General features: G+C 34.0%; 1 protein-coding gene across 18 annotated transcripts in view; it reads right to left on the bottom strand.

Annotated features, from left to right (window-relative positions):
- Window positions 1-1,308: 1,308 nt before the first annotated feature.
- The window catches only part of SK (small conductance calcium-activated potassium channel), a 256,721-nt gene continuing 233,177 nt past the window's right edge, over window positions 1,309-24,852 (bottom strand). For 4 of the 18 annotated variants that reach the window (XM_076123663.1, XM_076123673.1, XM_076123677.1 and 1 more), the window contains 14 exons: window positions 18,748-18,953; window positions 13,412-13,541; window positions 13,231-13,326; window positions 12,735-12,908; window positions 12,326-12,349; window positions 11,250-11,392; window positions 10,948-11,052; window positions 8,848-8,983; window positions 7,172-7,282; window positions 6,670-6,797; window positions 6,169-6,238; window positions 5,489-5,608; window positions 5,098-5,240; window positions 1,309-4,981 (listed from right to left, as the gene is read on the bottom strand). In XM_076123663.1, coding sequence (XP_075979778.1) covers window positions 4,816-4,981; window positions 5,098-5,240; window positions 5,489-5,608; window positions 6,169-6,238; window positions 6,670-6,797; window positions 7,172-7,282; window positions 8,848-8,983; window positions 10,948-11,052; window positions 11,250-11,392; window positions 12,326-12,349; window positions 12,735-12,908; window positions 13,231-13,326; window positions 13,412-13,541; window positions 18,748-18,953 — 1,752 coding nt within the window. In that variant the 3' untranslated portion in view covers window positions 1,309-4,815. Of the gene's footprint in view, window positions 4,982-5,097; window positions 5,241-5,488; window positions 5,609-6,168; window positions 6,239-6,669; window positions 6,798-7,171; window positions 7,283-7,336; window positions 7,448-8,847; window positions 8,984-9,436; window positions 9,573-10,947; window positions 11,053-11,249; window positions 11,393-12,325; window positions 12,350-12,734; window positions 12,909-13,230; window positions 13,327-13,411; window positions 13,542-18,747; window positions 18,954-24,852 lie in introns of all 18 variants that reach the window. The other 14 variants (XM_076123674.1, XM_076123676.1, XM_076123680.1 and 11 more) reach the window with 11 other exon arrangements.

The raw sequence follows: 24,852 nt of genomic DNA, 5'->3' as shown, positions 1-24,852 counted from the left end.
GTAGGTACATTTTTCTGAACTTTTAGTTTCAGAGTTTAAGGTTAGTTTATTGATTCATCGTAGTAGTCAACCTATTGGTAAAGTGGTTTGTTTTGCCCGAAGACGTTTGACAACTACACAACTGAACGAATGCTATTTTAACTGAGAACAGCAATGACCGACATATTACGTGCCCTCCGAAGCTTGCTTTACTTACTGATAATTTACCTATCCGTGAGCGTAAAATATATTGGAAGTCCGAACTGTGTCTGTGGTCTAGACGTTACAATACGAGTACACCATGACTGCTGATCATGAGAGCGGGTTTAATTTCCGGGTTATGTAAAATGCTAGTCTTTCCTAATTTATGACAAAATAATTTTAATAGGGACACGGAGTTTGACAATGTGCCTGATGTATGGCATTAGAATCGCCTTTTACTACATACAACTAACATTTAAATAGCAAAATGAGAGTAATAAGAGTCGGTACTATGTATGTATGTAAGTTAATAGGGCTATTTCTTTTTAAAGATCTTTCTACTTTCCATTTCTATTCGGTTTTTTAATCTACATATTCGACAATTCATCAGTATTACTAAACGAAATGAGCCGCGAAATTCGAGTCTTCTCTCCTTCGGCCCTTACTAATAGCCGATTACCTATTTTTACTAGTACTAAAAATAAAAAAATAAAACTTACTAGTACTATTACTACTATTTTTACTCATACTAGTTTATCCTTATTGCACAACCTACAGTAAAGGAGGCTATTTGCATGTATTGTTTCAGGCTATTTAACTTATTTCTTCCTCCAATTTTATTTTCGAAATAATTGACCACTTTTTTGTAATAAAATTATTTCAGTATAAAATGAGTATAACACATTCTATCGAATAGACGAGACGTCGACTTTTCGAACACCGCTACTGAATGTGTGAACTGCTGACCTCTATCAAAAGTAAAAGAAAATAAAAGCTCTGACAAGTGCCAATAGATGGCGTTGCTCTTATTGAAATACTTGTAGATGTTGCTAACTTTTTGCTTCTTAATGGATTTCGAATCTGTGTTTTATATTGTTACACTATTTCTTTATTAGTGGCAAGATTCTTTATTTATGAATCTAAATTTACCAACTAACTTTTGAATACTATTGATCAGGATGATTGAACCAGTATTAGAGAATATCAGTAAATTACAAGATGAAGGACTAAAGACCAGTTTTATAGCACATGGATAATCTATGCGATATATGGAAGGCAGGAAATGTATGAAAACGTAGTAAACTACTAGGGGTTTTTAATAAAAATCAAGTTTAAAAAATACTACAGCTCATATAATCGAAGTTACACTTTCATTTCATCAACAATGATCACAAAAGTTTCATTTCTTTTGTTACGCACCGCATAGAACAATCCGTTGGCATACAACTTAAAATTTCCTTATACAATTGAACGTAATTATTTAAAAATAATTTTACTGGAACCATATTTTTTATTATTTTTTACTTTATTTACATTAAAATTCGCAAATACAACTGGTATTTACATCATTACTTTATACATAATGTCTTAAATGATTTTTCGCTTATTATTTACAAATTCTACGTTTCTTAAACAACATTTTGGTCAATTTCTTATTTATAAATAAATAGTTTTTTACTTTGAATTAAGCTAAAATTGGGACTCACTCGCAAAAGTGTTCGATAGTTAGTAGTTACATTTCGAATATCATAGAAGGGTATAAATTATTTTTATTGGTAGGAAAGAGAGTTTCGAGTGATAAAATATAATACAAACACTTTTGTGAACAAGTGTCCTAGATAAAACAGACTATAAAGCAATTAACCTTAGTGACTAGACTTTTTAAAATTCTTCATAATGGGGACAATTCATTAGGCTACTGTTAGGTAAAGACCGAAAAAATTTAAGTACCTAGTTTTACTAAAATGCCACTTTATATTAATTGTATTGTGCGTTTTGTATTTCGAAAACGACTACGCTTAATAGTATGGGCAGGTGCGGACGTAAAATGAAGGAAAGAAAAATATTTCGTAATTTTATGGAAGGGAGAGAAGAAGATGAAAATAATTCAAGGTTTAACTGATAACTATGTAGAAGTGGCAGTAACTAGTCAAACTGTAGGTAATTATGACGTGTAAAAATGTCGAGGTAGTTACAAACACTAGGGAATATAGAAAGTATTTTAAAACACTGTTTATGAAAAATTTTAGGAAAAGTTTTAATAAGATGGGTAAGATATTATTAATAATAAATATAATGCAGGAAATATTTTTAATATCTACGCTAAATCTGTCTTAGATCTAAATACACTAGTTGGTGTTTTGTATAATATTACGAACAATTAAGTTATAGGATTATTTATTACCCTACCTAATTACAGCTATTATAAAACCAAACGAAAAATACGCAAATAGTTCTGGTCTCCACTCATCGCAATATTTAAAGGGCAAACTTAAAAACAATAATTTTATCATTATACTCGGCAATAACGGGCACCTTTCACCTACCATTTTAGGCACACTCGTACCCATTGGATCGTGATCTTTTGTATGCATTTAGTTCTCGTGATTAAAGAAAAAAATTAGTTGGTAAGAAAATTACAAGATTAGTGCCCAAAATATGATCGCAAAAGCAGTAAGTTTTTTAACAAAAATGTGATTGAATCACAATTTTTATTTTATCAAGAACATAAAATGCTTCAGCGTATCAAAAAAGTCATTAGATCGTTTTGAACGAATTGTAATGACACTTTTGATTTCTATTGCGAGTGAATTGAAATCAGAACTAAATAATTAAATCAATAAAATCCATATACAACTATTTAGTACGGTGCTATCTCTGTGAAAATCTCTCTTAACATTAAGTCTATTTGGTTTTGCATCTATTTTTCCCTATTTTAATACAATATTGGTCTAGTCTATGTATTTAGGTATAACATGCGTGCTGTATAGTCTGCCAACAGTTTATCAATTAGTTCCAATTATATTTTTGAAGATCAGAATAGATGTATTTGAGCAAAGTTCACTGACATTACCATTTCTGATTCATTTTCCCAATGTGATTTTGACACCTTCGTTCAGCAAAAACAAATAACCAATTTTAGATCGTGAAATTGAAGAGAACATTTAAAAATTAAATGTACAAACAAATTGATCCCATCTCTCATTCTCGTACGCTACAAAATTCAGATATTTACTAAATATTATGCTCTCAAATTTTAGTTTACCTATTTACATTCATAAGTTATTAAGATAATAAAACTGAATTATCGAAATTTCGTAGTGTTTTAGGCACTATTTAGACAGCCATCAATCTTATGTCTTATACAAAGCTTTACTTAATCTAATTCTTAAAAAAAATTGTTTACAATCTACATGTCAATAGGCAGGTAGTAACAATTTAATTTACCTAATCATATATCTAAAAGTGTGTATACAGGTTCGTCTTAGAATAATGTGAAATTGTCCACCTTCGATAGCGTTTGAATGCTCAAATCGAAAAGTTGAGTAGCAATTACGATCCGACCACAACATACTTTCTTTATAGTACCTATGTCTTTAGAAACTTTTACCGCAGCAGCAATCAAAGCTTTATTAATATAGAACACATGAATGAACTGTACTATTGTGGTCTATCATAACTTCCTCGTAGTATTTTCAATTCAATTCAAAAGCGATCGAAGTTACAATCCAGAAAACAATCAATAATTTAAAGTCAATGGAATAATTAGTTTATATTAGCTACATCTGGCGTGTGACAATCATTATTCCAAATCATGTAACTGTCCAATATAAAGGTAAATATTCTTATACAAGGAACCAAAACCAATCTATAGTGACCACTATGTGCACTTTACAGTAAATGCTTATGCAGTCAGTTTACTTATTGACCGCATAATATAAATGCAAGTCTATGTGTAACTATAACCTTATTAGTCACTATGTTTATTTTACTGAACTATGTGTCTATGCATTAAGAAATCTATGAAACAGCTTGACTATTATTAAATTCGTTTCAAAAGACTTCTCAATGGCGTGGCATTCACAAAAAAACTTTAGTAAAAACACACTCTGCTTATAAAACAGTGTTACTTGGTTCCTCGAACTTCAGACAAATCGTGAAGGTATTAACTACCTATACTAATGCTGATAAGTATTCAAAATATCGTCTAACGTAATTAGCTAAAGCGTCTATCGATAAAGCATTTTGTATAATCACAACAGCAAGTCCGTACCGCCTCATTTCATTCACTATCTAAACAATATCACTAGAGAACAGTCTGGCACATCCGAAACTGGGGAACAGCGAAGAAAACTACGGCTGACCTTGTCTCGCACCGCGGCGTGGTCCATCGGTATGTCGAGAAAATCGTTTCACTTTATTCCGTTCATCACCAACAGAAGTCAAAGTTTTCAAAAATAGTTCGAACTTAAAAATTTCGTATGAAAGTACAAATTTCTTCATAATCATTTTCGGTTTTAACTTGCAATCTCATAACGAAAAATTGCTAAGTATCGAGAAAGTAAATAAACAAAAGGATAAAATAATAAAAGTGACCGGTCTATTGCATTTGTGTTGCGTGCATGAGCGCTACTGTATAAAAGAACTTTGCGTTCAGTGGCTTGAGAACTGACGTAAAACTCAATATCTTTCATGCAAAGCGCTCATTGAGCTGGTATTTTCGAATTTCTGTTTCTTGTAGTAAAACAACTTCCCCGCCAACCTCGTTGGAGCGTAGTTGTAAAGGGGGGGTCAGAGGACGGGCGCCGAGTTTCGTCGAGTTCAGCACAGGAGTTCGGAGTTGGAGGGCGGTACTCAGCTGGGTAGAGGAGGTCGAGACGCGTGGGGCGCGGGGCTCGAGGGCTGTGGCTGCGCCGGCGAGGGCGTGTGCGTCGTCGTGCTCTCGGGCGCTGAGTGCGTTCGTCCCGCCGGCTGCAGAACTGGGCTTGGCGGCCATGGGTGTGACGCTGTCGCTAGCGTCCTTAAGAGCATAAGGTGAAATTTTAATATTGATATCTGCGAATACAGTTATAGCTCAAGATTTTTTCCTGAAGTACTTGATTTAGAATTTGTAATGATGTTGTTAGCGATACATACCTAGTATAAGGAGTAATAGTAGATGAAGGCGGTGTAGGCACTGCAGCAGTGTCGGGATGCAAGAAGTTCCTCCGTTGCTCCGCTCGCTCCCAACACTGCTGCAGACACCGCGCCATTACATCCGGCAGGTTGTTTACTTGTTCCTGGAACATTTCATTGTAAATATTAATTTACAGTCTTCAAGATCTACGAATGTCGTGTTAGTAAGTCTTTAAAGAAGAGGAAAGAAGGAGAAGGTAATGTAAAACTGCTACTTTCAAAAACTCTAGCAAGACCACACGTCACCTGTTGTTCCAGACTTTTGCAAATCCTGCAAAATCTTTATAATCAACGATAATTAATTTTCAATGTAATTCTACACAAACATAGAAATTCCTAACGGTTCAATTACCTGTAATGAAGTTAGTTTTTCTTCTAAACTAGTCAGCCTCTCTTCAATGGTATCTTGTCTCGTGCTCATGTCTGAGACAATCTCGTAGACTGTGTTCTGGGTCTGTAAAAGAAAGGGGTCCTAATATCAATCGCTTTGCAGTTCATTCTTAACTGTAGCGTCTAATCATACATTTGTGTTTGTGTATCTGTCTATAAATTAGTATCCTTTGTCTGATCATGTTAATGTGTAATGTATAAATATAGATGCAATTAATAAAGTGATTGTATTCTCAAATGTTTTAAAAAGATTTTGAAATTTATTCATGCAGAATCTTACCGATGCAGATTTGGGTCATAACAATGCATGCGCGAAGCAAATGGAGAAATGGGTTTAAATTAAATTTTTGGCATGCTTTGGATTTCATTCCGCGGTTGTTTACTGTACAACTACACTTTCTACTAGTGATTTTCCTATATCTATTTGTAATGAATTAGCTTTTTTAGGTCTACGTTTCTAAATTTTGCCAGGTTAAGAATGATTTTGGGAATAAAAAAGCTAGGATTTGTACTAAAATTTCTATATGGATTTTCTATAACTATCAGATTTATTGCATTCCTAATGTGCTAGCTAGGGTCTATCTCTAATGAGTGTATGAGTGTAGCAATAGCCTTAAAATTATTTGATGGGCATCAACGTACCTTTGCCATATCTGTTATTGTGTTGGCATTATCCATTAATTTTCTTTGATCCATCTTGACTTTTCGTAACCTGAAATATATTTATCGTAGCATTACGACATAAATTGTGATAGCCTCATTTGTTATTGTAAGTGTGAAAAAAATATCTAAGTAAGTTTTATTGTTTGAAAAAGGCATTCTTCTTAGTCAAAACTTAATGAGAGTTAAAAAAAATATGGTAGTTCGAAATCTTACTTAACTTTCTAAAACTTTTAAATGACTATTATACAATTTAACATAATTTTAAGTAAAACTAACAGGTACGTTTTTTTTAATATAAAAGAGAATAAATTGAAAAGAACATTATCTATTAAAGTATCTATATCTAACATTCAATTCGAAAAATAAATTAAAATATTACCTAAAAGTAATTACAAAGTACCTCAATCTTCAAATTTTCTCTAAATCTAAAACACACAAAATAAATATCTAAGTACTAGAGAAATATTAAATAAGACTTACGCATAAATAGCTAACAGAAACTTTCGCTGGTGCGTCCTCACTCTCCCTGGATGGACCCGTTTCACGAGCCTAGTGTGTTTGTATATTAACCACGTCTCCCGTAGCACGTTGGCTGCTGCATTTTTCAGCTGAAATCATTCAAACAATGACTGAGATAACATTCTGTAATCCAACACTAAGCAAACTCACAAGACGACACATGGTGTCCAACGCTTTCTTTAAAGCTTTTGGTGGCTCAAGCTATATTATTTGCGCAACATTTTCTTATTTGGTTATTTAATTTTTACGTTTTAGTTCTAGCGAAGTGTCGCTACTATTGTGTTTGTTTGCAACCATCATAACCTTCTAATTTGTGTAAATCAATGTGACAAGCGCAATCAACAAGCAGACTTTTATTTATTAATTTCTTTAGTTTGAACAATTTTAAATTTAGCTTTACCTAGCTTATATGTCTTACCTTCATTGCATCCTTCGACTGTTACTTAAGTAACAGCCACCTTACCTTTTTGGTTAGTTGTGTCTCCATCATGAAGTTATGGACATGTTTCTCCGCTCTAGTTAACTCTAATTTTCTCGAAGCAACGGTCACTAATAATGCTGTACATCCCGCCCCCTGTTAATTAGATTAACAATAATTGTGATGAACTTATATCACAGCAATACTTACTCTTTTAGTAAGTTGTGTGTCCATCATGAAGTTATGAACGTGCTTCTCGGCTCTAGTTAATTCTAATTTTCTTGAAACAACCGCGACTAATAACGCTGTGCATCCAGCTCCCTGTTAAGTGAATACCTTAATGTAAAATGCAAGCGAACGTGTAGAAGCATTCAAGAATTTGTCATTCCAATAACGCAATTTTGAAGGCTAAAAATCAAAAGAAACTATATTTTTCAGCTATGTGCTATCGTTTTAATAATTTAATATTATTATTTAAATTAAAATGACCGAGGATAATAGACACAATCGGAAAGAATTTAGATCTAATAGAGATTTTGAAAACGTATCGCTTGCTATTGTCTCAATTACCCTCTTTAGATAGCATGTTATTTATATTACTAGTTAAACCTCATTATTAGTCAAATTGCTTATATTTATTTAAACCTGTAGTGCTAAAATGCAAATCACTAGCAGAATTGATAAAAGAAGGAAAATTCTTACCGGTCAGGATTAATTGAAATATTTTTCACTTTAGCCAAGTACCTAGTTTTCCTTCTTTTATTGTTCCAAGTTGTTATAAACAATCACGAATTTTTCATCAAATTAAAGTGATGATTCATCCTTTTCAGTGCATTTCCATCTAGTAGGTGCACATGACTGAATCAATTCAATAGTTACTTCCATTTTATCATCAGGATCATCTAATATCTCATTTAACTTTATCAACATTTACATAAAACACTATTTTAGGTGCAATAAAATTTATTGTACACTTCTGTATTAAAATAATTTTAGGAAAAGTGAGCCATTTTAAAAACAAACGTATTGTGCAATCCAGTGAAATATTTAAGTGAAGAGAGAGCTAGAAATAGTAAGGAGAAATGAAGCATTCCATACTACAAATTATATATAATTTCTAATAGCTGGCTTTAACAGGGAAATGGACGTAAGTTTAATTAAAAAATCATTTAAAACCGTACTTATAGTATTGATATAGGTATTCCAAATAATGCTGTTGCCTGCAAGAACTACGAACAAAATATTACGGTAGTAACCCTATTTTCAAAATATTGTGTAAAACTGAGTGTGAGTTACAGAAGTAGTGACATCATTTATAGAAGTGTGTGTACATAAAATATATATAATACTGCATTCACAATATTGTAACATCAACATCTCGTATTACAGATATCTGTGAACATCAATATAATTTATAATTATTTATAACATCGAGTACACCGAAAAACTGAGTGAACTTAGCGTAGGTATCGACAGTGTGAAGCATTTTAGTGTAGTGTGTGATTGTTGGTACATTGATACATCAGTGTTGACTGACTTCAACTTCGTCAATTTTGAAGTATAGACAAATCAAGGCGAAAGCATTCCAACAGTTGGCGTCAATTCCACAATGTTGGCGTGTTTTGGCACAAAGTTACATTTCAATATGTAAATTAGGTGTAAATTATTTAAATGGTGTCAGTCAACACGTACAGTCATAAAGTTTGTTTGTAAGAACTTACCATAATGCCGGTGCTAACAGCGATACCTCTGCCGCAATATGTGTTTGGCACTATGTCACCAAAACCGACGGAGAGAAACGTAATCGCAATAAGCCACATCGCATTCAGTAGGTTAGCGTGTTCTTCGTCGTGAAACCTGAATGGTTAATAAATTTCAACGCTTTACTCATTGACCTGTCTACCCTAAAGTTCGTAGCGACCGATAAATGAGTGTTCATTCACAAATCCTACCTACCGACCCGTCGCACGCAAACATCTTCCTACACGCAATGTCGAATAAACGTGAAAAAGAGATGAAACAAAAGAATAGAAAGAGGGCGTCCGTGTTCAGTTGAAGAGTTTGACTTTGATTATAAAACTGTGAATTGCTTCAAACATTCTGTGACGTTATTAACAACACATAAAATGGCTCACCTTTACCGACCTAATTAATAGTTGGCTAGACAAAGCAAGTATATGATATTTATTAATGACCAAACTCTCGCAAACCTTGCAATGCCTAGTGCAGTTCAATCCTAGCCACACAAAACGCATGAAAGAGTGAAATTGATCAAACCACCCATATCCTACTATATTTTTTCATACATACCACCATACCGCAGGTGAGGGTAATGCCACGGCCGCAGTAAGTGTTGGGGACTATATCGCCGTAGCCGACACAGAGGAAGGTTATAGCTGTCAGCCACATTGAGTTTAGCAAATTGGCATGGTCTTCGTCGTGGAACCTGAGAGCCAAAATGCCCGACAAGACCACAGATAACCGGTTGTTTCTACTACAGTCAACATAAGTACTTCAAAGATATAATACAGAATTTAAATTTCAAACAATTAAAGGGAAACAAATTCTAATTGTGGCAATATTTAAAATGGATTTCGATATAAATTCGAGAAATCAATTCAAAATTTGATAAACACTCATAGTGAAACAGAATTCCTATACACAAAAGAAAATTTTGTCATGCCTAATGGAAAACAAAACTTTCTTACTACACAGATGTACGTACTAATACCGTATATAAAGATTCGTAAATACAACGTGCATTCTAAACATTAATCTGGGTTGAATACATAATAATTATACTTGTAGCCATGCGTGAATTAAATTTTAAACCTTAGGTGAAGGTCATGATAACACAGATAAACACTTAGTAGATAGATTGGCAAGAAGATAGAAGGAAACACGTAAAAGTGAGAGAGTTACAAGCAACTTGCTTCAAACTGGAAGAAGAGGTAACTTGTTTGATGCGTGATGTGATAAGGTGCAATGGATCTGTGCATGTTGATGGTAAGTCAGAAGCTTCATCTAACATTTAGTGTATTTGTATCCTAGAGCCATTTTGTGCGTGATTAAAACCTTGTTCGAAAATTTTATTCGTGTATTTATTATGCAATATTATTTTAATATAAGCCGTGCTGTGATTTGTTTCTGCTTTACACAAGAAATTATAATTTCACGGCATGTATTACAACAATATTTTGTGCAAAAACAGTGGTGATAAACTCTTTGTTCATTTTGGATCTACTATATCACAACAAGCATCCTCTTATTGACACCGATTTGTTTGAACTGCTACTTCTAACACATAAACTAATAAAATATAAATTATAGCACTTGTGTACTGATTACATCTTAAAAAGCTACATTTTTGCCAAAATAGTCAAAGTCAAACTCTTGTTTCATATTGTGATGATAAATGAACCTAGCGTCGCTACAAAACTCTCCGTAATCTTTAAACGTAGACATCAAAAACAAAAATAACACAGTGGGTTTGAAAAAGCCAAAAACAAACATATTTACAACGCCACAGTACAAAAGCAATATAGCATGCCCACATAGGCAGTACACCGGTGATCTTTAAAACTTGGTAATTCAAGTGTAAACATAGAATGTAGACACAAAACTAAAACAATGAAGCGAAAATACTGATATAAAAAAATAGGAACAACTTTGAATGATAAAATATATTCGAACGAATTCAATGAGCAAATTAACGCCCCGAATAAAGTCGAATGGTTTCCCACACCCAAAATTTCGAACATAATACTGTTTTTATGCAAATAAGGTCGATGTCACCAACAACACATAATAAATATACCAACCTTTCACATTGTCTGAGTGTCCAGCTCGCGATTATCCAAAGCGATACCATAAAAACTAATAACACCGTGCCTGGGCAAATTGTCATAAGTGTCTTCAAGACAAATCTGAAATAGACACGTAAAGAACCAATACAGTACCGTAATTACACACTAAAAATAACTACGACGAAAAGACATTTAATGTAGTACATAATTAACGAGTCCTAAGAGACTCGGTAATTAACACAAATAAATATACTATACGAACATAAAGTAACGTTGTGTTCTAAATAATACTATTTATAGGTACTAATATTACTTACCTAGTGTTAAAATTAATTCTGTTTAAAGCTCCTATACTCCTGGACGAAGCATCGGTAAACAATTTACTGTGAAGCAACATGACCCTGCATATTAAATATAGCCGAAAGAACATCGGCAAAGACAGCGTGACGTCATACGGAACCTGGAATGAGAAAAAATCAACATTTAGCACAAGTATGGTAAAAAAGAATCGCAAAACGAGCACATAATTCAAAATCACCGCCCAGAGGCGGTTAAGTACACATATTTTGGGGTTTATGACAATTTCAAGTGATTTCGATCATCATTTTGTGAATGCATTAATCTTTGAGTAACTACAAAATGTCAAACATTCAATTCAAATCTAATGTGCTATGTGCTACGGTGATTCAAATAGTTTGCCAAAAACATTCTGTAGAATAATGCATTTGTTGAATGTAGGTAGATAAGTTGTAGTTACAATTTGTTTTAAGGTATAGCAAGCAGTAAAGAGACTCGGATGTATTGATGTCAAAATAACGTAGGTTGAAATTTTTTGAAAGTTTGAAATGGTGTATAAAAATATTCAGGTCATTATAATATGTAGTAATATTTTTGAAATGTAAATAGATTTTGAGGGTATAATTAAGAATACTCGTTATGCAGTTTTAGGTATTTTTGAGACGTTGTAGACGTAACATGATCGTGTTGGATTACAATAATTGCAAGAGTGGAAATTTACTTAACGTACGCTGCAATATAAATTAAGGCTTTACCAAAATGCCTTTTAATATATCAATGCATCTTGAGCATTTGAAAAATATTTTTTTTCATATCAATATCGTAGCGTATCAAGTAGTTTGCGTAGTATTAATTCTAAACATCATCACAAACTTAATATCTATTGTCCTACATGCACAAAATTCAAACAAGGCTCAACAAATATTAACAGATAAATAAATCAGTGACAAACACCATACTATATCAGTCACATATCATCAATATCACATACACAAAACAGTAGATATTTTTTCGTACAATATAATTGGGACATGCTCAAGACGAGAACTCTAACATCACTTAAAACTCATTAACACTTCAACGCAAAAATACAGACCTGAATTTGCTTATACATCGTGCCCTAAGGAGAAAATCGAAAAATGAATGTCAGTTGGCAAATAAAGTACAAGAATGAATCGAAATAAAGAAATAGTCAGATAGATTTAGTAACACCTAACTACAGTTCTATAGCAGAATGATAGACAGTGAATATTTCTAAATAGTAAATATAATGACATCTAAATAACTACTTTTGTAAGTTTATAATAGAGAACAATAAAATCCAGAAACTCATTTTGATACTGAACACTGAGAGCAAAAACAATCATATCATCAAGATAGCTAAGATGTGATGAATTTATTTCAAAGAAAATGATCTACCTAATTTTAAACTGGCAGGTGAGTTAGCACGAACTTGCATGGTACTATTTATAACTGTACACCGCAATGAAAACGTGGATACTTACAACTTCAACGCCGATGACGCCTCCTTTATTGGCTAACTTAGTGGTCCAAGTAAAGGTATACTGTCCTGGGATAGGATGGACGGCGCAAATAGCAAGCTCAAGGCCGATTTGGGCTATCCGTTGCCACGTCATTGCTATCCGCCAGTCGTCAGCGCAGTTGTCTATCATAAATAACTGGAATCGAGAAAATAAAAACATATAAGGTTCTATCCATGCCCATAAAAGAAAATAAACTTTTATTAAGGAAAAACTTCTGGCATACTAATAACAAGCTCATACATATCGTTAAGATTACCGTCTTAACCAGAAGAAAATTACGGTAAGTATGGCACGTAACGTCCAACTTTGTTAATAAGGGCAGAGAATTCTTAAGTTTTTTCCTTAAGAAAAATTCTAATATCGATTCACTGCATTAAAAAGAGACGGGAATTAATTAGGGAAATTTTCCTGCCTCGCAATCTTCAAGAGTTGAAGTTTATGAAGTTCAATTTGTTACCTGTACTTCTAAAGCGTGATACGCGACGATTAGGCCAAGTAAAATCACAGTCGACATTGATATAAGCGTCTTCAACGCCTGCGAATATATTGATGCCTGAAATGGAGAAGTAATTTATCAACGTGTATTCATTAATGTTATTCAAGAAAGTCAAGTCTATGAAATATAAAAAATTAATTACCTTAGTATATACACCGGCACTTGAGAGTTCATTTTCTATTACCATAATTATTATACCAAACATTCCCATTACTAAAGCGTAGTCACTTATTCGTTTCCTTTTTTCGAATAACGCCTTTCTTCTACCTAATCTGTAAAGGAATAACGTAAAAGCATTAGAAATAATCTTTCAATAAACACAATATACGATTAAATCTTACGGCAGGTCAAAAGTTCACATTCATTTTGAAAATTCGGCAGTGAAAGTTAAGCCAATTCGACATGTTGTCAACGTCGAATGTTCGGGGATTAGCTGTTATTGATGAAGACCAATAGCCATTAATTGGTTCTTTGCAATCTTCCCGATAGATAAGTGATTAGTCTTTAAACAGATTAACTGGGGCCCGTCGGCGTGGAATTTGACAGAAAACAAATAAAGTTCATCAATAAAAGTTCGTCTACAATCTCGGGGATAGTCTGAGATGTTTTGTTCTACGCCCACATTCACTCGCAGTTGTTATTACAATCTATATGAAGGCAAAGTTATTTATTAAGAACTCATAGGAGACTTCCACAAAGTATTACGTTGAATTTCCTGGTTACCGTGGTAACCGTACAAAAAAGACATTTTTTTACAAAAAATATACAGTTTTGAACATAATCTGCACCGTTCCAACGTTTAAAAGTACACCCTTTAAATTTGCTGTGTATAATTTTCCTTTTTTAACTCTTTTACACTCACTACAACGTTTTAATACCGAACAATGTTTAGAGAACTATGACAAAACTATTACGCACCATTAAATAACTTTAAATTTAAAGGAGCTACTATGTCCACAACATAATTACGAGTACCTACCGGTATCTACACTTCACAAATTCGGTCATGGCGTACAATTTACACTGTGACGTCAACTACAACAGAACCGATGTATAAAATATGGATAGATGAATGGTAATAATGTTCTATGCTGCACTTAAATTATTCCAAAGACGAACAAAATCGATGCGACCCTGATGCAAGTTATTTCCGTTCGTTCAAGGCTGCGTAGGCATTATTAAAACGTTTCTAGGTTGGGTACGTTTTATGTGTGTTGTGAGATTTATTTATTTAGTCTATTGATTTTGTCAGGACCAAACGTGGCCACGTGGCTCACGCGGAACGGAGAAGTTCAAGTACGGACTTTTACGAACTGAATGAAGAAAAATGTCAAGGTTAAAAATTCAACAATTGAAAAAATTATCACAAGTAAATTGGCCATTAGTGATTTGTAAATATCGATTAAGTATAAGTTCTTAATAACTCAAAAAAAATTGAAACCTTATTATATGTAGCATGTTGTGTAGTTTATGAAGCTATGCAGAATTTAGTGCTCTTAACTTGCACTTTTAGCAGTATTTAATTTACCACAAATAGTTGTAACCTGAAACAATGCTGCTGACTTTATGTTCAGGGCAATAACTGCGTCGTTTTATGAAGACTTAGACGTAATAATATACGAGTATTGTACTTGTATTAGTTGTAAAATCTAAGGAGTAGATAGCATTCTAATTAAACATTGAAAAATTGTCTACGAAGATTTGGTTTTTAGTTATCTTCTCAGAACAGAATACTTGGTATGTACCGAAAGTGAATGTCAAAATGTAAAACAAAGTAAATTACTACATAGTGGATTGTACTGCGCGTACAGAATGTTGAAAAAGTGATCACCTCGTTACAAACCATTTCACATCGTGTAACAGGTTTACAAACAATTGTTTCAGTTGTGGTTGTAATATGTGTCCTAGTATTTTGTAAAGTTTCACGCAAAACCGAGTTTCGAGAATTCTTAGCCCAGATTTTGTCGGTTTTACTAAAACCAGTATATTCGTGGAACATTCATGAAATTTTCGAAAATTAAAGTCGAAATAATGTACTTTAAAAAGCCTCAACGATGCAAAATTTAAATCGGAAAGCGAAACACGACACTAGAAAATTGACACGCGCGGTAAAACATAATGATCATTCAATCTCAAGGTGTAAAGGGCCTCGCGAGAAAATCTCACTTTACATGTAATATTCCTTTGTACCTTAGAAAAGGTCTTCTAAATAGCTCGAGAGTTTGATACAATGTTGATAGGGGCACGCTTGGAGGCCATAAACTAGACACATAATGTGCCAGGAAGGATTTTGGTGACACAACGCGAGCTGTATCGTTGAGAAAACACGCTTGTGACATTTAAACTACACAATATGGTACAGTTTTTCCATTATGCTTGTGTTTTTGTGGATGTCGTATATGGAAAAGTCGACGTTTGTTCCTGCGGTTCAATTTATTGATATTATGATTGTTGCATCAACGTTTATACGGATAATTTAATGAACAAAGAGTATATCCGTTTAATTGGGTATAAATACATACAATAAATGAAAATTAATTGATGACCATATTTTAACGCAAATAACCAACATCCCATTGACATTTATATTCACTAACAAAATTTGTATCATGAGTCAAACTCATAATACCGCTTTTGTGCATAAATATCTTGAGTAAGACTTTAGCAAGATATCAAAGTAAGAAATTATTTTAACACATTTAATAGCAACCATTAATGCCCAAAGAACCGAGGTGTCACAAGCGAAATTATCCTAGCAACAGTTGTGGCACATCCCGCTAGATAGAATCACGTACACATCTATTGTTTTGAGAAAACCATCTATTTGTCATGTCTACAATGGACTTAGATATGTACGGCCCGCATTCACGTCATATGATACATCGTTTATGTATTCTAGTCTCGGGAGAATAAACTCGTCGGCTTTCGACCAAGGATTGACCTCAGCTTTATTACACTGCTTATTGGTTTTATATAACCCACGAGACTTAATGAAAATAGAGGGCAAGATATCGGCAAAACAATGAACTACGTCGTCATAATGATATCTTGTACTAACCACGTTTTTATTGATCACATTTCACGGATGATGTAAGGGTCCTTCGATATTGGTCGTAATTCTTACTTTGGCAGATGCTGTGATAATAATACCAGTAAAGTTTTCCTTGAGAAATAAGATACTGCGACTCAAGATAAACAAGAACAATTTGTAATGTAATCTGTGTTACAATATAAATCTCCAGTGCCTTTTTCATAAAAGCGATGTAAATATAAAATGGAAACAGAACAGAGAATAAATAAAGAGTAAAAAAACATTACACAGTACATCAAACGTTCATCCAAAAAAAACGCATTGGTAGTCAATATTGAAAATCGTATAGAGATCGAGGCTGAACTGCAATCTGTTTTGTTTAACTTTAAATACTCATTCGTATTTACTTAGCTTTCCCGTTGGGTTTACACACAGTATCAAAGCGAACGAGCGACCACAGCAGAATGGAAATTTCATATTGAAATCGGTCCAAAACGGGGAGGTTTATAAATCCTTCGCCGGTTTGCGGTTTGAAATCGTGGTTGATCAGATAGTGTTGGATGACGCCGTGCTCTATTTGCAAACAGAGCACACACACAAATGCCGGGAAGTTTTTACATGAAAAATTATTTACACACGCTTTGTGTGACGCAGAATACGTGTTCGCTGTAACGCAGTCGCTTGTATTATTTAAAACTAACATGCTCGCATTTGCAATTTTATAAGCTCGACACTAGACAGCATATTGTGTAAAAATTTGACGATGCGCTCTTTGTCTCAGCGGGTTCGGAGACAATATATTTTAGACTATATTTTCAGCTGTATTGAATGGCTTCACTGAAATATTATATTTCAGAATATAATATATGTAACGTATTGCGTAGTACTCATAACTGGTGGAACTGTATAAGAAGATGTATGGATGTCAATGAAACAAGTGAAGTTTGTAGGGATTTTAGCTAGTCCCGTTCTTTGGTCTCTGTCTACACTTATAGAAAAAAAGTGTTATTTCATGTATGTGTGTGACTAAATAAAATTTTACTCGTCCTAATTTTGGACTTTAGTATTTGAAAACAAATCTGTGTAATTTGTTATAAAAGAGGTGAGCAAACTTCAGTAATGTTGCACATCATTAATATTTCCAGAAATTCCACGCGAGTCATGCATGTCAATATTTCAATGGTTAATCGTTTCCAACTCGTAACCTTTTCCGCTCTTCAACTAAGAGCTCTTAAAGCCGTCCCTAGAATCTGTACCAGCGAATAAATTGCAGAATTCAGAGAAGTTTTGGGAAACGATCGCTTCCGTGAACTATAGTTTCATTGAAATTCAACTTCTTTTCTGAAACCTGTATAAGAGTCCTTAAAATATTTAACTCATAGCCCTGCATTTCATAAAAATACAAGTGTAAAAAGTACAATTATTTAGATATTGGGTACAAGATTTATAAGTAAAGGAAATATAATATCAGACCATAATAAAAAAAAATGTTGAAAATTGCATGGATTCCCCGGTGAACGCTTAGATTAAGCTTACATGCAAATTCACATAAATGGCAAACACTGGACCCAATTTCGATAATGGCTAAAATTTGCCAACACTTTAATTAGGTTGAACAGTAAACAGATCTGATAAACTATTTTAATAAGGATCATTGTACGCTAAAGTAAGGTGAAATGTAGTTGAATTTTATTCCAAGGTGAATATCAATCCACATGGCAGAAAGAAAAGCTCAGCATTGTGTGGTTCTACAAAGACGCTCTCCAATTATGCTGGAGTGCCCAACTTTGTCTGGTTCATTATCATTTCATTGATCGACTTTTGAAAAACTCCAACACTTAAAACTCCTCGATTTAAACTTGCTTCTTTTAGTAGCATACGAAATTGATGATTTCGTAGAACAAAAGGTTATGTGAATAGAATGTTTTGTTTAACTTTAAAGTCATTGAACGCGATTGGACAAAGTTATTTTAAACTTTGTTGCTTTAGTGACAAGTGCGATTTTAGTTTGTTACCCGTTCGGGATCCCTGAGAGCTCATAACATGAGTGAGGTTTAGATTAATAGCTAGGGAATAGAAGTTAGCCGCACCTAGTCGATTGGAACTTACTCGACACTTTATACTTAATACCGAAATGAACAGTGAGAGTTAACTTTCGACAAACTGCAGGTTATATAATTAAATGTCTTTGTTAAGGACAAATATACATGTTAATTATTTATATCATTAAAACCTTTAACAAAACAATTTTATTCTGAAGAGTATTTCGAAAAATGTTTCTTAAGGCAATAACCTAAGGTACTGAGTTGATTCTTTCTTCGTATTCTGTTATACGCTTATACCAACACATCTTTTTAACAGTAACGTATAAACCTCCATACATTAAGCTCATCGAAATACCTTGCACATCCACTCCAATTACCAGAACAGTAGCTTTGGACACTCACCTATATCCTATATTGGGTTTGTGCTTAGCCGTCCCCCCGCCCTTGTACGTGCCACCGCCAAGCGCGCGTTCTTCGCCGAAGCGCGGGTATTCGCTGTGCACACCGACTAGTGCGACGCCAGCCTCCTCGCCTCCCGCGTCTCTTCCCCCGCCGGAGTACGCCTTCATCGCGCCGGGGATCGAGAGCGTCGACACCGGCTTCCGCAGCTGAAATACACCGAAATATACTGTCAGCGAATTGTTCAATCCCGAAAATTGAGATTTCAATTCCAACGTACACTTCCACGTTGACTCGATACTACGTCTCGTTTTAATTTACGGACTTGAAAATTTTTAGGACGTGATGTTTTGTAAAACCGTGCCAGTATTTCACATTTTATATGGTCTGTCCTACATTTGTTCATGATTACACAAAATTAAATTTTATTGCTTCAACTTAGGCTTAGCTTAGTCTATTTGCGTGCGATTACTAACTACAAAACCCTAGGGTGCCTCGTAAAATTTAAGATCCACGATCTATGTTATATTTTTGAACTCATAACCGTTTACCCTCCTTAACATAACAATGTCCGTTATCCTCTAAAATGTAAGATGGCTGCCCTCGAGGAAATACCATCATATCCTTGACCCAAGATTAATAAAATGAGACTTTATGGAAATGCCGAACATATACACATTGTAAATGTCTTTCCCTATCCAGAACTGTATTTGTACGATTTTTTACACATAATCTACGTTTATTAGATGCGTTTGTTTATTCAAGGTAAAGGTCAGGCTACATTTCAGCGGCGCAATTATTCGTGACTAATGAGAAATACTTAGCTAAATCGGCGTAACTTCTATTAGGGCTTACAAAGGCATTTTTGAGATGCTGAGCAAGTAAAATTGTATGCCTAGTTTAGCACTGCCTGTAAGACATGACTGTGCCTTATTAAAATTTCCTGAATATTTGAGTACGCTTAAAGTGCGAGTTGTAGGGAACAGTGAAACGTGCTACAATTTGCTAAATAGCTCTTTTGACCAACATGTTTTTCCGGAACCTAATTAGATTAATTAGTGTGTGCATTTCGCTTTCCTTCAGTCACGTGTTCGTAATTACAGAGTATCGTGACCAAGTTTTTCGCAGAACTTATACCTACAAAACAAGTTCTATGAAAAAATAGAGGTAAATAATACCCGTGCAATATGAAAAGTTTACTTAAACTGAAACTGGTACATCACTATGCAAATACAAACTATTAATTAGCCTGCATCAAAGCGATATTGAGCAGTGTCCATCACAGCATTAATACCTGTTAACCTATCAATTGCCCCATTACGCTCCGCTGGCGTACTGACGTTGGGTGACAGATCCTCAAATTAGGCAATCGTTCAAGCGCCTACACCCAAATTGCTCAAGTGTGCAAACCTATGCGATTGACGCGACCCGCCTCGAGCCCAACGAACTTCAATCATTGCGTGTAAACCTTGATTAAACTTCATGAACCCGATAATATAATATCGAAACGCTCTAACACAGGCTAGCGTGATATTTTAATTAAACACTGCACCGCTGCATAAAACCGTAACGTAAAATGAGGGGTGATTTTGATTATGATATTGAACTTTACCGTGTTCGTGTTGAATATTTTCTAGAATATTTTTCATATAAGAGCTAGGTTTGCCAACGAGCTGCAGCGAGGCATGCTTGGTGTTAGATGTGGAGATAAGATCAAAAAGACAACGTTACGATCTAAAACTTTGATAGCAGACGTAGCTGTAACGATAGTCAAGCTGGTTTAGTTGGCAGGGAAGTAGCACCGGTAAAAGATCGAAGAGCTAGCTACAGAAGATAAAGAATAGGTACATACAACTGGAGATTATCTATCGCTACTTGTACCTACTTAGTGATAATATTTTGATGAGTATTTTATACGAAATATTTGACCTGCAGCTGCGACATTTTTTTTACAATATTAGGCTACTGGCCAGTGGAATTGTGAATTATTATTATGAGCTAAAATCTAATAGATAATGTTCAACATTTTAACATTCCGTGGAAAATGAACCCGAGATCAAAACTCCTGGAAACATTCACCGAATTCATTTGCATTTCATCTATGTAGAAACATTAATGTTACATATGATGCCATCATACATGTTTTCAACTGTCATGTTTTTGATAAAAAAAACTTCAAACTATCGATTATAGCTTATTAATTAATTATAGAGCGAACGTAAAATGTCTATCATGATTAATTTAACTGCTCTTATTACATTTTACACATCCTGTGCAACTTTATCCGAAATTTACACAGCATAGGGAGAACTCTATTCCACGTTTGCAAGATAATAAAGCAAAACTAATTAAGTCTAAACACTTTATATGTATAGAAAAACATATACGTAATTGTTAAATACAATATTAAATTGTTAAAATAATAATGTGCAAGCTCCATTTTGGTAACAATGTTTGTTTGATGTGTAATAAAGTCACGTGGGACACTCTAATTGCTTGCATTGTACAGTTGAATTGTATTTCGAGTTTTGTTCTTGTGTATTGTGTATGAATTTGCAATTGAAATGAAGTAGTACGTCCTTTAAAGGTTTTTTGGAGAACATTTTTTAGTTTTTAAAGAATAAGAGTCACTTATATTGGTTATAGCTAAAAGTCAGATAATCAATCCAGTATTTCAAAATTACACTTAATAAGCTTTCTGATACTTATTCATTCCTGGTGTATATGTTACTGTAAAAGCCCGAACGATGGTAAATCCTAAGATTTTCCGGTATAACCTAAGATTTACCAACTCGCGATGGTAAAAGTCCGAACAATTCTTTTGATTCGAGCTTTTACCTATATTCACTTGATGATGTCGAGATGTCGCCGGAGCCCCGCTTCGCGGGGCTCCTCCTTCTGGGTGGTTATAAAAAAAAAAAAACCACGAAGGCTAAGGTGGGAGCTTCGCTTCGCTCACCTTAGCCTTCTAACCTAACCTACCCATGTCGCTTTGCCCAAAACTCCTTCTTTATAACTATGTCACAGTATATAATTATACCGTGAAATAGTTATAAACATAGTTAAGAAGGAGGATTTTTTTATATATCGTAACATAGTTTTTAAACTCTGGTTTGTTCGGACTTTTACCATTGAGAGTTGGTAAATCTTAGGTTTTACCGGAAAATCTTAGGATTTACCACAGGTCGGGCTTTTACAGTAACATATATAAGCATTTATATAATTCTGTGAAGCTGATTGTTTATAATAGCAATTTTATATTTATTTTAAGTAACGGTTCATAAGCGATACCATTATTAAGTTGTACAATAAATGTCACATTTAAGCTTTATTTATAATTCAATTAAAGCATTTCCAGTCGTTGCCTAACTTTTCTTTTATAATTCAAGGTTGCAAGGATTACTCAAGGACTTTACTATACGAATAAAATAAAACTGACATAGTTCTAAGCCAAACAATCTTATATACTACAATCGTAAAACATGATTTGTACAAAGTGCTTCCGTGATTCTTACTCTATCACACCCACGGCTTAGAAAGAGATGTAAGATGTTTATTCCCGCGATTATACTTTTATGAAACTCACCACTTACGGTACAAAAGTAACTATTCCACTTATTGTAACAAAACTTTTGGTACATTCATAACATCACGCCTGCCACACTCGAAAGCGGTGTATTCAACATAAACCCACATTACACCATTTACAAATGTCAGTTCCATGTAATAAATGGCGAGTATACCGGGCACGTTAGCAAACTCCAGGCTACTATCTGGAAATACTCTTATATAAATTAGAAAAGACACAGTAATTTGCTCGACCTGAGAATCGGACCCGAGACATCTGAGTGACAGTCGTATTTATCGGCCGCGCCGCAGAGGCAGATTTGATAACCCAACAATATTGAAATATAGCTGAAAAAAACAATGTACATTCTTTCAGGTTCCATGTACTTATTTGTACCAAAAACCCTCGCATTTATTCGACATTCATAACGCATAACCAAACTTTTTCCTTTCCCATTCAAACTTTTATCAACTTTTTTATATTACAATGTTAAACATTTACTGCTGTAGGTAATTCTTTTACGGTAATATTTTGTTTGGATTCATGTAAATTTATTTATTTTGGATATGGTAATTATGTTGCAAAATTACTTTTTACCGGTGCACTTGCCAAATAATTCTGCAATAGTACCCTATTCGATGTTTAAGAATGAAGAAGATTTTTGTTTCGATCGAATTTGTAATAAGTATTTTCAATCATGATAGTCTCGTTAGTTTTAGTTAGTCTCCTCAAATTATTCAAATGTTAGGAAATGCATAAATTATAACGTAGCAACCTCAAACAATAAATTGAGTATGAAAATATGTCCATATACGTCCTCATAAACATACTCTAAAGTTGTTCTAAATCGCATGCATTTATAGCAACGTTATAGCACAACAATAGCCAGAGTAAAACCGCAATTTAACAACGGACTTCGGTACACCATCACGTATCGGATCTTTTACGACGACTGTAAAATAACTATTTCAAAATGGGAAGTTGAAATACATTGTTTCCTACCCGCATGTAAATGCTGGGACGCAGGAAACGCGGGTTTTATTTTTTGATACAAATAGATAATACAAAACAGTTTATGCAAGGGTGTTATTGCCTATCTTTTTTTTTCTAACAATTTTCAAAAGCATATCCTCAAAATCCTTTTCATAATGTATTTCAAATTACTAGTTCAAGTTAGATTTACCTCTGTGCACGGGGTCATAATAATACAATTCCTACTAGCAAGTGGATTTGAAACTAGATTTAGCTTCTAATCTAATTGTCAATCGTTTTAATTCCGTGCTGAACTATAGTGTAAATCTCCTACTCCACACAATACGTCCTTATTCTGGAATATTTTGATCGTATCTGCAGGTAGGTCCGCGACATATTGGGGATTGCTGCAAGGCTGGAATACAAATGGGCCGGATAGGAAACGCTGACGTGGGGCCATGAGTGCTACCAAATACCGTGATGAGTTTGGTCGGGAGTAATGGGAGTCATAAAGTTGGTAATCGTTGGATTATTTCGGGGTTTGTTTTGGGTTAAAGTTTGGCTTCTCTTGTACCTATATAATAATATAATATAGTATATACATATATACCTAGAGGTAACAGGAAGCTGAAAATTCTAGTAGGAACTGTTTCACTTCGCTTTACTGGTTTTAGAACAAGTTTTGTTAGGAGACGGATTTTTAAAATTTGCTTAAACAAATGGTCGCTTTAGATTCCCGACAAAAGCCATAATCACTGTTACTTATAATTGATTTATATCAAAGATCGCAATCGTTAATATTTGAATATGTATCTACTATATGTATGAAATAAAACTATTTAAAATAACAATAAAAGTAGCACCAATTGTCGATTTAATGATTACGTAAAACTATCATCATAGTACAAGCAGAGGACAAAAATTAAACAGTAAATTGAACTCGTTGTGTAATAGCAAACAAACCATGATTAATTACAACCATAATTTTGGCCAGAATGAACGTTGTATTAATTTCGGAATGCATAATTTTCACGTTCTTGACGGAAAAAATACATATTTATTGTATGTTAATGTTCTCGGAGGGATAATATTCACGATCCCGAGGTTGAGGAAATGCGAGGAAATTGTTACAATTTAATTTCCAAGTGTTTGTTGAGTAGTTACTTATTTGTAGTGTGAAAGAAGTATGAGCTGTAGTAAGTGGCGAAATGTAGTCATTTATTTCGTTTGTTTACACTATGAGAACTGATGTAGATAAATTGATGTTTGAGATAGTAACACGTTTAATACTATATTTAATACGTAACATAAAATACTTCCAAATAACTTTAAACAACGTATTGATGACTATTGTCTAGTCTTAATAACTGGACGAAACCGCTACTTTATAGCCTTGAAACTGGCCAATAAGAAAAAAAGTTTTATAAAACATCAACTACAAAAAACAAAATAGTCATTAAAAAACAAACAGTCCACGTTATAAAATATTGAAATGAAGCTCGTTATTGCGTCACATTCATTTACCACAAGGCTACATTTATCTAAGAAAGACCAACCGATATTAAATA

This window comes from Anticarsia gemmatalis, chromosome 15 (genome assembly GCF_050436995.1).
Source record: "Anticarsia gemmatalis isolate Benzon Research Colony breed Stoneville strain chromosome 15, ilAntGemm2 primary, whole genome shotgun sequence".
Lineage (NCBI taxonomy): Eukaryota > Metazoa > Arthropoda > Insecta > Lepidoptera > Erebidae > Anticarsia > Anticarsia gemmatalis.
This window is presented reverse-complemented; position numbering and strand designations above follow the sequence as displayed.